This window comes from Podarcis cretensis, assembly GCF_951804945.1.
Source record: "Podarcis cretensis genome assembly, chromosome: 2".
Classification (NCBI taxonomy): Eukaryota; Metazoa; Chordata; class Lepidosauria; order Squamata; family Lacertidae; genus Podarcis; species Podarcis cretensis.
The window spans coordinates 124,850,518-124,864,967 of record NC_137171.1 but is presented as its reverse complement, the minus strand read 5'-3'; the positions used below and the strand labels follow the sequence as shown (position 1 = coordinate 124,864,967).

Below are 14,450 nucleotides of genomic sequence, written 5' to 3'. Positions count from 1 at the left end.
TCTGTCAAGACTGGCCCGTACGGGCAGGGGTACCTTTACCTTTACCTTATAGAGATTCTCTATCTCCAGGCTCTCTGTCCAGTTGAGGGGGAATCTAGAGTGTGTGTTCCTGGCACTGGGCAGTCGGGGAGGATTCGGGATTCTGCTGGTTTATCGCTCATCTCACTGCCCAGCAGTCTGCCCAGAGTTGGTTTCAGAGGCGGTGTTGAAGACTTCCACATTGCTGGTTCTTGGAGACTTCAACATCCATGCCAAGGCAACTGGCTCTGGGCTGGTTCAGGACTTCATGGCTGCCATGACAACCATGGGGTTGTCCCAACAAGTCACCGGCCCAACAAACATGGCAGGCCACACACTGGACCTTGTTATCTCTATTGGGCAGGGAGAGGGTGATCTGAAGGTGGGGGGCATTGACATCAGTCCCTTGTCATGGTCTGATCACTTCCTGTTGAGATTTAGGATGTCAGCACCTTTTCCCCTCCGCAGAGGCAGGGGACCTATTAGGAAGGGCCACCCTCAGAGGCTGATGGATCCAGTGGGATTCCAAATGGCTCGGGGGGGGGGGTTCCGGCTGATATGACTGCCACCCCTTTCAAATCCCTGGCCGACCTGTGGAACACCAGAATACCTCAGGCTATTGACAAAATCACCCCTGAGTGCCTTCTCCCACTTTGTGGTGCCTCCAGAGTTTAGGGCGAAGAAAGTAGCTGGGAGATGGGTCAAATGCAAGTGGAGGAACGATCCGAATGAATGCAACTGAACACCGGTAAGGGCTCATTGTCATCATCATTATCGAGCCTACCTAGTGGCAGTGAAGGCAGCAAAGAAGGCATACTTTGCTGCCTCCATTGCATCCTCATTTGACATCCAGGAGAGCTTTTCCGGGTTGTACGGGACCTTTTACAGGCTGGCCCCAAAACGGTGGAAGAACCAACGGTAGCTCGCTGTGACTTGTTTGCAAAGCATTTTGAGAAGATTGCTTGCTTGTGTTGGATGAGTTTCAGTTGGTAAGGTTCAAGGATGTGGTGCTCGGATCAGTCAGGGCAACCACTGGATGGATGGCAGCCAATGGATTGAGGTTGAATCCTGACAAGACAGAAGTACTGTTTTTGGGGGACAGGAGGCAGGCTGGTGTGGAGGACTCCCTGATCCTGAATGGGGTAACTGTGCCCCTGAAGGACCAGGTGTGCAGCATGGGAGTCATTTTGGACTCACAGCTGTCCATGGAGGCGCAGGTTAATTCTGTGTCCAGGGCAGCTGTTTACCAGCTCCACCTGATACGCAGGCTGAGACCCTACCTGCCCGCAGACTGTCTGGCCAGAGTGGTGCATGCTCTGGTTATCTCTCGCTTGGACTACTGCAATGCGCTCTACGTGGGGCTACCTTTGAAGGTGACTCGGAAACTGCAATTAATCCATAATGCAGCAGCTAGACTGGTGACTGGGAGTGGCCGCCGAGACCATATAACACTAGTCCTGAAAGATCTTCATAGGCTCCCAGTACATTTCCGAGCACAATTCAAAGTGTTGGTGCTGACCTTTAAAGCCCTAAATGGCCTCAGTCCTGTATACCTAAAGGAGCATCTCCACCCCCATCATCCAGCCTGGACACTAAGGTCCAGCTCCGAGGGCCTTCTGGCAGTTTCCTTGCTATGAGAAGTGAGGTTACAGGGAAGCAGGCAGAGGGCCTTCTCGGTAGTGGCGCCTGCCGTGTGGAACGCCCTCCCAGCAGATGTCAAGGCAATAAACAACTATTTTACTTTTGAAAGACAACGGAAGGCGGCCCTGTTTTGGTAAATTTTTAATGTCTGACGCTGTATTGTTTTTAATATTCTGTTGGGAGCTGCCAGAGTGGCTGGGGAAACCTAGCCAGATGGGCGGGGTATAAATAATAAATTATTATTATTATTATTATTACTACTACTACAGTACTTGTGCTCTAGACCCTTGACCCTCTTGGTTGATGAAAACTGGCAGGGAGGGAACAGCTGGCTGGGCCAGGGAGGTGATCAATGGTCCTTGCCTGTATGAAGCAGGCAGTGGTAAAACCACTCCTTAAGAAACCTTCCCTAGATTCAGAAAACCTATCTATCGGTCAGTTGCTAATCTCCCTTTCTTAGCAACTATCGGTCAGTTGCTAATCTCCCTTTCTCGGGCAAGGTTTTGGAGCGAGTGGTCGTGGACCAGATCCGGGCGCTTTTGGAAGAAACTGATTTTCTGGATCAATTTCAATTGGGGTTTAGGCCCAGTAGTTTTGACACAGAAACTGTTTTGGTCACCCTGTATAATGACCTCTGTCAAGAGAGAGACAAGGGAACCATGTCCTTGTTAATTCTTCTCAACCTTTCAGCAGGGGGTGTCGTTTTTGAATTGAACCCATGAATTTCTCACTAAATAAATGGGAATATAGAGCTTGCAGGCTGGAAAGGGCATTTCTGTTTGCAGGGAGGGGGAGGGCGGATCTGCTGCCCCTCCCCCTCCCTCTGGGTCAATGAGCTCCGCTTCCTAGAGAGGCAGGAAGTTTGTTTTTTTTGGAGGGGGGGGGAGGCAATCTGGAGGGGAGGGGTCTCCATCCTCATTCCCGGAAGAGAAGCGGGCTTGGAGAAGAGGAGAAAGAGGTGCCACATATTTGGGGGGTTATTTGGGGAGGGGGGTGGGAAAAGGATTTGCTTTCCCTCCCCCTGAAACTTCAAACAGGGCAACTGGGAAAGGAGGCGGGGGAATTGGGAGGGGGGGTAGAAAGGAAAGCAGGGAGGGGCTCCGCTTTTTCTCTGGGAATAAGTGGGGGGGGTCGTGATAAAGGCCATCCTGTTGCAAAGTGGGGTCCCCCTCCCTCAACAGGGTTTGCATTGCAAGATCCTTTTTGAAGCGCAGAGATCAAGCCAACCTCCCATGGTGGGGGGGAGGGGGGGCGAAGACACTGGAGCCGAACCAGAAAGGGTCTCCCCCCCCCCAGCGCCCCCTAAGTACAAAGGGATTTGCAGCCCCACCCTCAGTGCTGGATTTACGTATAAGCTAAACAAGCTATAGCTTAGGGGCCTCTCCCCCCAAAAAAAAACCCTAAAAAAACCCCTGATGGTACATTTCTGAAATATAAGATAAAAAAACAGATAAAATAAAACCTACATACAGCATCAATAGGAGTATAGCATCTAGATCAAGGGAAGTAATAGTGCCACTGTATTCTGCTCTGGTCAGACCTCACCTGGAGTACTGTGTCCAGTTCTGGGCACCACAGTTCAAGAAGGACACTGACAAACTGGAACGTGTCCAGAGGAGGGCAACCAAAATGGTCAAAGGCCTGGAAACGATGCCTTATGAGGAACGGCTAAGGGAGCTGGGCATGTTTAGCCTGGAGAAGAGGAGGTTAAGGGGTGATATGATAGCCATGTTCAAATATATAAAAGGATGTCACATAGAGGAGGGAGAAAGGTTGTTTTCTGCTGCTCCAGAGAAGCGGACACGGAGCAATGGTTCCAAACTACAAGAAAGAAGATTCCACCTAAACATTAGGAAGAACTTCCTGACAGTGAGAGCTGTTCGACACTGGAATTTGCTGCCAAGGAGTGTGGTGGAGTCTCCTTCTTTGGAGGTCTTTAAGCAGAGGCTTGACAACCATATGTCAGGAGTGCTCTGATGGTGTTTCCTGCTTGGCAGGGGGTTGGACTCGATGGCCCTTGTGGTCTCTTCCAACTCTATGATTCTATGATTCTAACAGTGTGTTGTGTTGTGTAGGCTCCTATGGTGTCAGTAATGAGCCCCGCCTGCTCCCTAAAATATCTCTGGTTTGCTCATTTCTATATATAGGGTGTCTACATTCTGTATGCACTGGTTGCATGGCAACAAGTGCAAATGGCTTTAGATACCTTATTAGGTCCATAAATTATCATATAGCATATATCCAACACAAAAAAACCAGCGGCAATTTGTTGTTGACAAAGGACAGCTGGACTTATAAAGGGCCCCTACTCCATTCAGAGGGGTGACAGCCCCATTCCGCCTAGAGATGCTCCTCTCTGTTTAACACCCTCAATCTCTGGGAGAGAGGAAGGAGATTTCGAAATGGGTGGGGGGTGAGAGATGGACAATGTCAAGGAAAACCAGCCTCCGCAGCTTCCTGAGTAAGAAAGAGGATGATATAAGAAGGAAGCAAAAGGAAACAAGAATTTGCTTCTTTGGAAGGGGGAGTCCCCTCCCCCATGTTGGCAGAGTGGGGAACAATGGGGGAGGGTTTGCTGTCCTGTTTATGTGCCCCTGAAGTGGAGGGAAGAGGCACATTTTGGATTCCTGGAGTTTGAAAAATGGACGCATGAGTGACAGAATTTAAAACTACTCACGCAGCTTCAGGTCTGTGCTCATGAGGGGCCAGTTTTGTTTTTCGTTTTCCCTTCTTTTGGTTTTTTTGTTAAATAATTTTTATTAGTTTTCAAGTACAGTGGTACCTCAGGTTACATATGCTTCAGGCTACATACGCTTCAGGTTACACACTTCACTAACCCAGAAATAGTGCTTCAGGTTAAGAACTTTGTTTCAGGATAAGAACAGAAATCAGGCTCTGGTGGCGCGGCAGCGGCAGGAGGCCCCATTAGCTAAAGTGGTGCTTCAGGTTAAGAACAGTTTCAGGTTAAGAACGGACCTCCGGAACGAATTAAGTACTTAATCCGAGCCTAGGACTTGCTGATCAGAAGGTCGGCGATTCGAATCCCCGCGGCGGGGTGAGCTCCCGTTGCTCGGTCCCAGCTCCTGCCAACCAAGCAGTTAAAAAGCACGTCAAGTGCAAGTAGATAAACAGGTATCACTGTGGCGGGAAGGTAAAGGGCGTTTCCGTGCACTGCTCTGGTTCGCCAGAAGCGGCTTAGTCATGCTGGCCACATGACCCAGAAGCTGTACACCGGCTCCCTTGGCCAATAAAGCGAGATGAGTGCCGCAACCCCAGAGTCGGTCACGACTGGACCTAATGGTCAGGGGTCCCTTTACCACTGTACCAAACTCCCAATATATGCCACATTGTATCAATACCAGATTACCCCGCACATTTCTCATTAGCATTAAAAAATAACAAAAAAGAAGACATTTTTACGCCCCCCCCCAAATCCTCGGACTTCCCTCCAACCCCTCTTCTGGTTCTTTAAATAAACCAAATCATCTTACATTCTGGATCCCTTTACACAATTTTCCAACTACTGAACAATTAAACTTGTGGTATACTGCACAGATATTTTAAACATTCAGACCGCTTTATACATTACGCATCTATGCTTACAGACTATTTCCCGTTTTAAAATGATCCTTATTGTTGCTTTTTGCAAGCATTTAATCCATGTTTGCTGATGTCCCAATTTGCCAGACTGTTACCCATTCTTTTTTCTTACTTTGGCATATTTAAATCTCCTCCGGAAGAGGCTTCCCATTAGGACAATTCCCAATTTGAGCCCTCCTTCCTTCCAAATTTCTCTCTGTCTCCACAGTTGTGATTTCACCCAAATTTCTCGTAACTGTGCTCATGTTTAAAGCTCCACAAGAAGCTGCTAACAATTAGGACCATTTCCAGTTTCAACTCGCTCTTATCTTAACATTGGTGATTTTACCAATACTTCCTCAAATGTTTTCTGCGTGTTGTTGTTGTTTAGTCGTTTAGTTGTGTCCGACTCTTCGTGACCCCATGGACCAGAGCACGCCAGGCACTCCTGTCTTCCACTGCCTCCTGCAGTTTGGTCAAACTCATGCTGGCAGCTTCGAAAACACTATCCAAACATCTCGTCCTCTGTCGTCCCCTTCTCCTTGTGCCCTCCATCTTTCCCAACATCAGGGTCTTCTCCAGGGAGTCTTCTCTTCCCATGAGGTGGCCAAAGTATTGGAGCCTCAGCTTCAGGATCTGTCCTTCCAGTGAGCACTCAGGGCTGATTTCCTTCAGAATGGATACGTTTGATCTTCTTGCAGTCCATGGGACTCAAGACTTTCTGCGTGTGCTGCCCTTCAAATCCCTGCTCTTTCCTTTTGGATTTTCTTCATAACAATTAGCCGTTCCCCCTTTACAAACTTTCCCTCCTGTCTTTGCCCAAGAGTCTCCCCTGCATCTCTTGTTTCTGGTTCTTCCGCCATGTTGTTATATTGATCCAACCTGGTACTGATGGTCTCTGATATCTTGGCCATACTTTCCATAAATTCTCTTTTCCATTGATACAAAAATGCCATAGTTTCAGCATCTGAGCTCATCTGTGGCCAATGTTCCATTGTTTTCAGAACAGCCAGTTTCCTCTATCAGTTCTGATTACGTCCAAGGCCATTCAGTACAGTTTCCCAGTAACCACCAGGGAGATCCAGTACTTTCCCAGTGAAAGCGTATTAAAACCGCTTGTCCGCTTTTCCAAAATGTCTCAGAGTGGGGTACCAAGTCACTTGCAAACTGTTCCTTAAAGTCTCAGTTGTGATTGTTGAGCCAACTCCAAGCTTCTTCCTTCTTTTATTCCTCCCAACAGGAAATCTTACAATCCTCAGCAGAGTACTTCATATATCTCAATCCAAGTCTCTTCTGCGAAAAGTTTGATACAGTAGTGTTAGGGCTCTCTGACACTCCCAGGGTGTCTGGCACCACTTTCCCTTTTCTGTCACTCAACACAGCACCGTAGCCACTTTTAAAATCTCCTGATATTGACAATCAGTAAATAATGGGTTTTGGTGGCTCATCAGCAGGCATGTGTCCATAGGCTTTTTTTAGTAAAATAAGTTCTCCTACTTGCAACTTTTCTCCATGTAACGTAATTTACCCGGAAAGCGAAGGGTGGACCTCCTGTTTTAACACTTTGTGTATCGCCAAATTCAGTCTAATTAAATCTAATCTGATTATATTTCTTTCTTCAATCAAAATGGTAGAAGATGCAGAATTCTTCTTACCCTTTTATTTCAGCTTGAATATTTTTAGTTGGGAGTCTCCTGCTGGCAGTAGGCAGCTCAAGGCTTTGTCCCACAGAGTCACAGCTCTAAACTCTCCTGCCACCCCCCCCCCCCGCTTTCCCTTCCCAAGCGGTTGAGGTCTGTGCTCATGAGGGACCAGTTTTGACCCCCTGGTTATTTATTACCCTGTTCTACCGCACAGAATTGGGAAGATAAAAGCGCAGCTCCTTGCTTTGAAATACAGCTGGGACAGTCCCAGAAGTGGCCAGTTTTACATCTCCTCCAAATCTCCTACAGGCAGTGCAATGGCCTCAGAGGCACCACTGTTTGCGCCGTCTCTTCTTAAAGGTGGAGTGGAAAGAGGAGCCGTGCAGCTTCCTCAGGTAGTGAAAGAACAACAGGAGCAGGGAGGAGGGAAGAGGCACAGATGGGACAACCCAGCTTCCCTCTGTGTTGAGTGGGGATGATGGGGATCAAAGAGAAGCTCTGTTTTCTTCTTCTTCTTCTTCTTCTTCTTCTTCTTCTTCTTCTTCTTCTTCTTCTCCTCCTCCTCCTCCTCCTCCTCCTCCTTCTTCTTCCAGGCCCTATTGAACCTTGAGGAGATGGTCGTGTTTTTCACAGAGGAGGAGTGGATCCCGGACACTTAGGTCCAGCACTGAGGGCCTTCTGGCGGTTCCCTCACTGCAAGAAGCCAAGTTACAGGGAACCAGGCAGAGGGCCTTCTCGGTGGTGGCACCTGTCCTGTGGAACGCCCTCCCACCAGATGTCAAAGAGAAAAATAACTACCAAACTTTTAGAAGACATCTGAAGGCAGCCCTGTTTAGGGAAGCTTTTAATGTTTAATAGGTTATTGTATTTTAGTGATTTGTTGCAAGCTGCCCAGAGTGGCTGGGCAAACTCAGCCAGATAGGCGGGGTATAAATAATTTATTATTATTATTATCATCATCATCATCATCATCATCATCATCCAGGCCAAAGAACTCTGCACAAGGAAGTCATGGAGGAGAATTATGAGATGGTGGCCTCTCTGGGTAAGTATGCATTTTTATTTATTTATTTTGCACATTTTTACTCAATTTATTTTAAGAAATCAATTAAATTTAAATACATTTGCATACTGACCATACCTTAATATAGTTTCCCTTATAAGATAATGAAAGATGTAAGGTAAGCTAAACTTTAATAAAGAAGAACTAAAACAAGGGGATTTCCCCCCGTTTGCTCTTACATAGTTCATTATGTTTATTTTATTTATGCCGTTTGTATCCCATCCTTCGTCTAATGAGCTCCAGGTAGGTAAAAAGCAAAATTCAGAAAACTACCATATCCATAGGTAAAGTAAAGGTAAAGGTACCCCTGCCCGTACGGGCCAGTCTTGACAGACTCTGGGGTTGTGCGCCCATCTCACTTAAGAGGCCAGGGGCCAGCGCTGTCCGGAGACACTTCCGGGTCACGTGGCCAGCGTGACATCGCTGCTCTGGCGAGCCAGAGCCGCACACGGAAACGCCGTTTACCTTCCCGCTGGTAAGCGGTCCCTATTTATCTACTTGCACCCGGAGGTGCTTTCGAACTGCTAGGTTGGCAGGCGCTGGGACCGAGCAGCGGGAGCGCACCCCGCCGCAGGGATTCGAACCGCCGACCTTTCGATCGGCAAGCCCTAGGCGCTGAGGCTTTAACTCACAGCGCCACCTGCGTTCCCACCGTATCCATACAAAAGATAATAAAATGCAGAAGCAAAACTACAACAAATTAATCAGTCTCTATTATAGCAACAGTTAGAACTCTGCAAATCGTAAAGAAAACCTTGCCCCCACATTTCCAAACTCTCTTAGATACATTTTTTAAACGGCACAATTATTTCTTTTCTAGAAATAAGGATGCATTTTTATCCCTCTTGACTGATACTCATCGAAGATGTGAATCTGCTGTTTGAGCCATTTATTCATTCTATGAAGGAGCAACATAGGAATAGCCTGCTGTATCAGTGCAGTTGCCCATCTAGTCCACCATCCTGTTCTCCCACTGGCAAAACCAGATGCCTGTGGGAAACCAGCAAGCAGGTTTCGAACACAAGAGCACTCTTGTCTCCTGTAGTTTCCAGTACACTTCTCCCCCATGTATTTGGGCCATCATTGCTCCCTTTGGGATTGAGTTCCCTGGTTTAACTATGTGCTGTGTGAAGAAGGCTGATCTTTTATTTGTGCTTTATATTATTATTATTATTATTATTATTATTATTATTACTACAGTGGTACCTCTGGTTACAAACACTTCGGGTTACAAACGCTTCAGGTTACAAACTCCACTAACCCAGAAGTAGTACCTCGGGTTACGAACTTTGCCCCAGAATGAGAACGTGTGCCGTAGGTCCCATTAGAGAAAGCACGCCTCAGGTTAAGAACAGTTTGGGTTAAGAACGGACCTCCGGAACGAATTAGCTTCGTAACCCGAGGTACCACTGTATTTTCTGGGATTATTTCCTTTCCTAAAAATGTGCTACATAGGAGAGGGGAGATTGTTGGGGGTGTTGGAATAAGAGAAAGTGCTGATTGGTATTGCTGTGTGTTAAGTTCTCTTGTTCTGTTCCTTGAAATCCTAACAATATTTTCTTACCCCCCCCCCCCACTTAAAACCAGGTGATGGAGAAGGCAATCAGAATTATGAGGGGCCTTCTGTTAAGTACTTCTGTGTGAGTGAACACCTTAGCACACATCCACAAACTAATACAGAGAAGAAATCCTTTAAATGTATGGAGTGCGGAAAGAGCTTCAGTAAAAGTGGAAATCTTACTGCACATCAACGAATTCACACAGGGGAGAAACCATTTAGATGTATGGAGTGTGGAAAGTGCTTCAGTGAAAGCGGAAATCTTACTGCACATCAACGAACTCACACTGGTGAGAAACCATTTAAGTGTATGGAGTGTGGGAAGTGTTTCCGTGAAAATGGAAAACTTATTATACATCAACGAACTCATACAGGGGAAAAACCACTGAAATGTATGGAGTGTGGGCAGAGCTTCAGTCAGAATGGAACTCTTACAACACATCTACGAATTCACACAGGCGAGAAACCCTTTAAATGTATGGAGTGTGGGCAGAGCTTCAGTCGGAATAGAACTCTTACAACACATCTACGAATTCACACAGGCGAGAAACCCTTTAAATGTACAGAGTGTGGGCAGAGCTTCAGTCGGAAGGGACGCCTTACTCTACATCAACGAACTCATACAGGGGAGAAGCCATTTAGATGTATGGAGTGTGGGAAGTGCTTCAGTGAAAGCGGAAATCTTACCGTACATCAACGAACTCACACGGGTGAGAAACCATTTATATGTATGGATTGTGGGAAGTGCTTCAGTCACAGTGGAGGTCTTATAAGACATCTACAAACTCACACAGGAGAAACCCTGTAAATATTTGGAGTGTGGAAAGAACTTCAGTGAAAATGGAAAACTTACAATGCATCAACCATCTTACACAGGTGAGAAACCATTTAAATTAATGGAGTGTGGAAAGTGATTCAGTTATAACGGAGTTCTTAATAAACACCTACGGACTCTCACAGGGGAGAACCCAATTAGATGTATGGATTGTGCCAAGCGTTTCCCACAGAGTTCACTTTGTCCCTCATATCAACAGAAAGCAGAGACATCACCTTGCCGACAAAGGTCCGTATAGTTAAAGCTATGGTTTTCCCAGTAGTGATGTATGGAAGTGAGAGCTGGACCATCAAGAAGGCTGATCGCCGAAGAATTGATGTTTGAATTATGGTGCTGGAGGAGACTCCATGGACTGCAAGAAGATCAAACCTCTCCATTCTTAAGGAAATCAGCCCTGAGTGCTCCCTGGAAGGACAGATCGTGAAGCTGAGGCTCCAGTACTTTGGCCACCTCATGAGAAGAGAAGACTCCCTGGAAAAGACCCTGATGTTGGGAAAGATGGAGGGCACAAGGAGAAGGGGGCGACAGAGGACAAGATGGTTGGACAGTGTTCTCGAAGCTACAAACATGAGTCTGACCAAACTGCGGGAGGCAGTGGAAGACAGGAGTGCCTGGCGTGCTCTGGTCCATGGGGTCCCGAAGAGTTGGACACGACTAAACAACTAAACAAGAACTACAACATATAGGGAAAAATCAATTGTAAATTTATGGAGTGTATTTGATGTTCTGGTGTTTGTATGGGAAGTTGTACATATATGTATTAAAGCTATGAAGGTAATGTCTCATAATAGTATAATGAAAGAGATAATGTACTGTAAGGGATGTATAGACTATGACTGGAGTGCTCATTGTGAGTGAATATGTGCTGAGAGTTTGTTACTATTTGGTCTTTGGCAGACAGTTAGGAAAGGAGAGTTGTGAAAAGTGGAACTCGACAGTGGTGTTTAGGAAGCAGGATGGGCTCTAGAATCATAGTACTGTACAGTAGTACCTCTGGTTACGAACTTAATTCGTTCCGGAGGTCTGTTCTTAACCTGAAACTGTTCTTAACCTGAGGCACCACTTTAGCTAATGGGGCCTCCCACTGCCGCCACACCGCCGGTGCATGATTTCTGTTCTCATCTGGAGGTAAAGTTCTTAACCCGAGGTACTTCTTCCGGGTTAGAGGAGTCTGTAACCCAAAGTGTTTGTAACCCGAGGTACCACTGTAGAGTAGAAAGGGACTCCAAGGGTCTTCTAGTCCAACTCCGTCTTGTAAGAACAGCAGCATAAAGCCCATTTTTTATGATTGCAATAAGTGAACAATGAAAACACAGAAAGACTGAAAGCATCGTCTTATGTGCACATGGTAATTTTTAACCCATCCTACATTGTTTATATTTTATAAATTCATTGATTTTATGATACCTTCTCATTCATGGCTACATTAACGACAAAGCGGATAAAATCCCTGGTGGCAGCCAGAATAAAGGAGGTGCTGAGGCGGACAACCAGTATGTGTGCATTGCCAGTGGTTTCAGGAGAGCTATTTCCCTGTGGAGCGACGAATCTCTGCCCCCATAACTGGCCCATCTTTCAGAAATCCATAGAAAGAGCAGGCAGTATAGGAGGCTGAAAGCAGAGTTCATCTGGATCTGCTCCTCTCTCTGCTGGCATTGAGCATTTGCCCATGCCCGAAGCAGCCACAGCAGGTGCTGCAAGATGCCCACAGTTGGACTTCACCCCCAAAGGCCCCCTCCTCCATCGCCTCCCGAGAAAGACGGATGCCAACGGGGTGCTCTTTGCCTGCCAGGATTGCACCTGGGACAGTCTTCTGCATGCAAAGCATTGAATTCGAGACCTTTAAAAAAATAAATCATTTATTCAAAATAAATACAGCTTTGTCCACTGCCATAATATCACAGATTGATCACTCCAATCCTCAGTCCCACATCACAGTCATGTTGGCTCCCCCAATGCCCTCAATAGGAACCCAACTACTGATCTGCTTGGCTATATGTTTCAAATCATTGTATCCCATCCACAAATACCTCCGTGGTGATGATGATGGTGGTGGCGGCATTAAAATAACCTGTTCTTCAATCAAGGGAGGAGACCAGATGGTGTCAAAGGTACAGTAAAAGGTAAAGGTAAAGGTACCCCTGCCCATACGGGCCAGTCTTGACAGACTCTGGGGTTGTGCGCCCATCTCACTTAAGAGGCCAGGGGCCAGCGCTGTCCGGAGACACTTCCGGGTCATGTGGCCAGCGTGACATCGCTGCTCTGGCTGTTTACCTTCCCGCTGGTAAGCGGTCCCTATTTATCTACTTGCACCCGGAGGTGCTTTCAAACTGCTAGGTTGGCAGGCGCTGGGACCGAGCAGCGGGAGCGCACCCTGCCGCAGGGATTCGAACCGCCAACCTTTCGATCGGCAAGTCCTAGGCGCTGAGGCTTTAACCCACAGCGCCACCTGCGTCCCATAAAGGTACAGTGGTGCCCCGCAAGACGAATGCCTTGCAAGACAGAAAACCCGCTAGATGAAAGGGTTTTCCATTTTGGAGGTGCTTCGCAAAACGAATTTCCTATGGGCTTGCTTTGCAAGATGAAAATGTCTTGCGAGTTCCTGCGGTTTATTTCCCCTCCCCCCCTTTTTCTAAGCCGCTTATCTGCTTATCCGCTAAGCCGATAAGCCGCTAAAAGCCACTAAAAGCCCCTAATAGCGCTAATCCGCTAAGCTGTCAATGGGCTTGCTTCGCAAGACGAAAAAACCGCTAGACGAAGAGACTCGCGGAACGGATTAATTTCGTCTTGCGAGGCACCACTGTATCTTTTTTGGAGATACCTTTGATTAGACATTGAAGGTGAGGTGTTCTGATGGAGCAGGGGTGGCCAACTGAAGAGACTGTGATCTACTCAAAGAGTTAAAAACTCGCAGGGCAAAGTTGTTGAGCCTTTTTTAGGGGAGCCAAACGTTTAGGGAGCTTCTTTGGTGGGGAGCCAGTGATCTACCAGTGATCTACCTGTTGGACATGCTTGTGAAAGTATTCCCTGCCCAAGCTGCTTCAGTGGTGCATTTTCTCCTGGAGACATCTAGGGGATTTTAACATCCATGCCGACCCGACCTTACAAGGGGGCACTTGGACTTTGTGGAAAGCATGGCCTCCATGGGGCTGTAACTGAATAAGTTTGGCCCAACTCATAGTCACGGACATGCCTTAGACCTGGTATTCACCTCTATTGACATGGGTGATCTGACACTAAGTAAAAGCGAAACTAAAGAAGTGCCATGGTCAGATCACTTCCTGGTGCAACTGGACTTCTCCTCAACCCTTCCCCTCTGCAGGGAGGTGGGACCAATTCGGATGCCCCACCCCCCGCCACATAACGGATCCAAATGGTTTCCAGAGAGTGGTAGGGGATGCTTTACCATTTTGAATCTGACCGGATGTGGGTTAGAGCTCAACATTGACCCTACCAAGTGGCGATAGTAACGGCGAAGAGGACTTTCTTCACCGCCTCTATCGCATCTGCAGAAAATAGCAGCAGGAGACTCTTTCAGGTGGTTCGCAATTTAACGGAACCACTTTTGCCACTGGGGCCTGGTAAAGACCCCAAGATCTCCCACAACGATTTTGCAAAGTTTTTGCAGATAAAGTTGCTCAGATTCAGAAGGATATATACTCCACCGTGGGAGCAGGGCCGGGGCAGGAGAGTGTTAGAGTCCTGTCTTGTTGAGTTGCATGGAATCCCCGTTACCTCCGAGGATGTGGACAGGCTGCTTGGACGAGTGAAGCCAACCACCTGTCTCCTTGATTCTTGCCCATCCTGGCTAATAAAAGCTAGCTGGGAAGGGCTGGGTGATGATGGTGGTGGTGGCATTAAAATATCCTGTTGTTCTTCAATCAAGGGAGAAAAAGGGAGACCAGATTGTGTTAAAGGTACCTTTTTTGGAGATACCTTTGATTAGACACCAATGGTACGTGAGGTGTTCTGACAGAGCAATGATCCAGATGTTATTGATCCAAGCCTCTATTGCTCTTTTAGAGCTTTCCTTCCATCGTTTGGCAATAACTGTAGTCTAGCTGCTGTGAACAGAAAGGGAATTAATTCTTTAGACTGAAGCGTAGAATATGG

General features: G+C 47.1%; 2 protein-coding genes across 3 annotated transcripts in view; one reads left to right on the top strand and one right to left on the bottom strand.

Moving 5' to 3' along the window:
* LOC307208972 (uncharacterized protein) overlaps window positions 1-11,125 on the top strand; it is a 62,545-nt gene extending 51,420 nt beyond the window's left edge. The window contains exons 1-3 of one of the 2 annotated variants that reach the window (XM_079964033.1): window positions 2,573-2,617; window positions 7,867-7,926; window positions 9,532-11,125. In XM_079964033.1, coding sequence (XP_079820159.1) covers window positions 7,893-7,926; window positions 9,532-10,310 — 813 coding nt within the window. In that variant the 5' untranslated portion in view covers window positions 2,573-2,617; window positions 7,867-7,892 and the 3' untranslated portion in view covers window positions 10,311-11,125. Of the gene's footprint in view, window positions 1-2,572; window positions 2,618-7,866; window positions 7,927-9,531 lie in introns of those variants that run through there. The other variant, XM_079964034.1, reaches the window with a different exon arrangement.
* Window positions 1-14,450, bottom strand: part of LOC307210988 (vomeronasal type-2 receptor 26-like) — a gene marked incomplete at its 5' end in the record, with an annotated part of 266,099 nt that overhangs the window by 159,592 nt on the left and 92,057 nt on the right. The window lies entirely within an intron of this gene.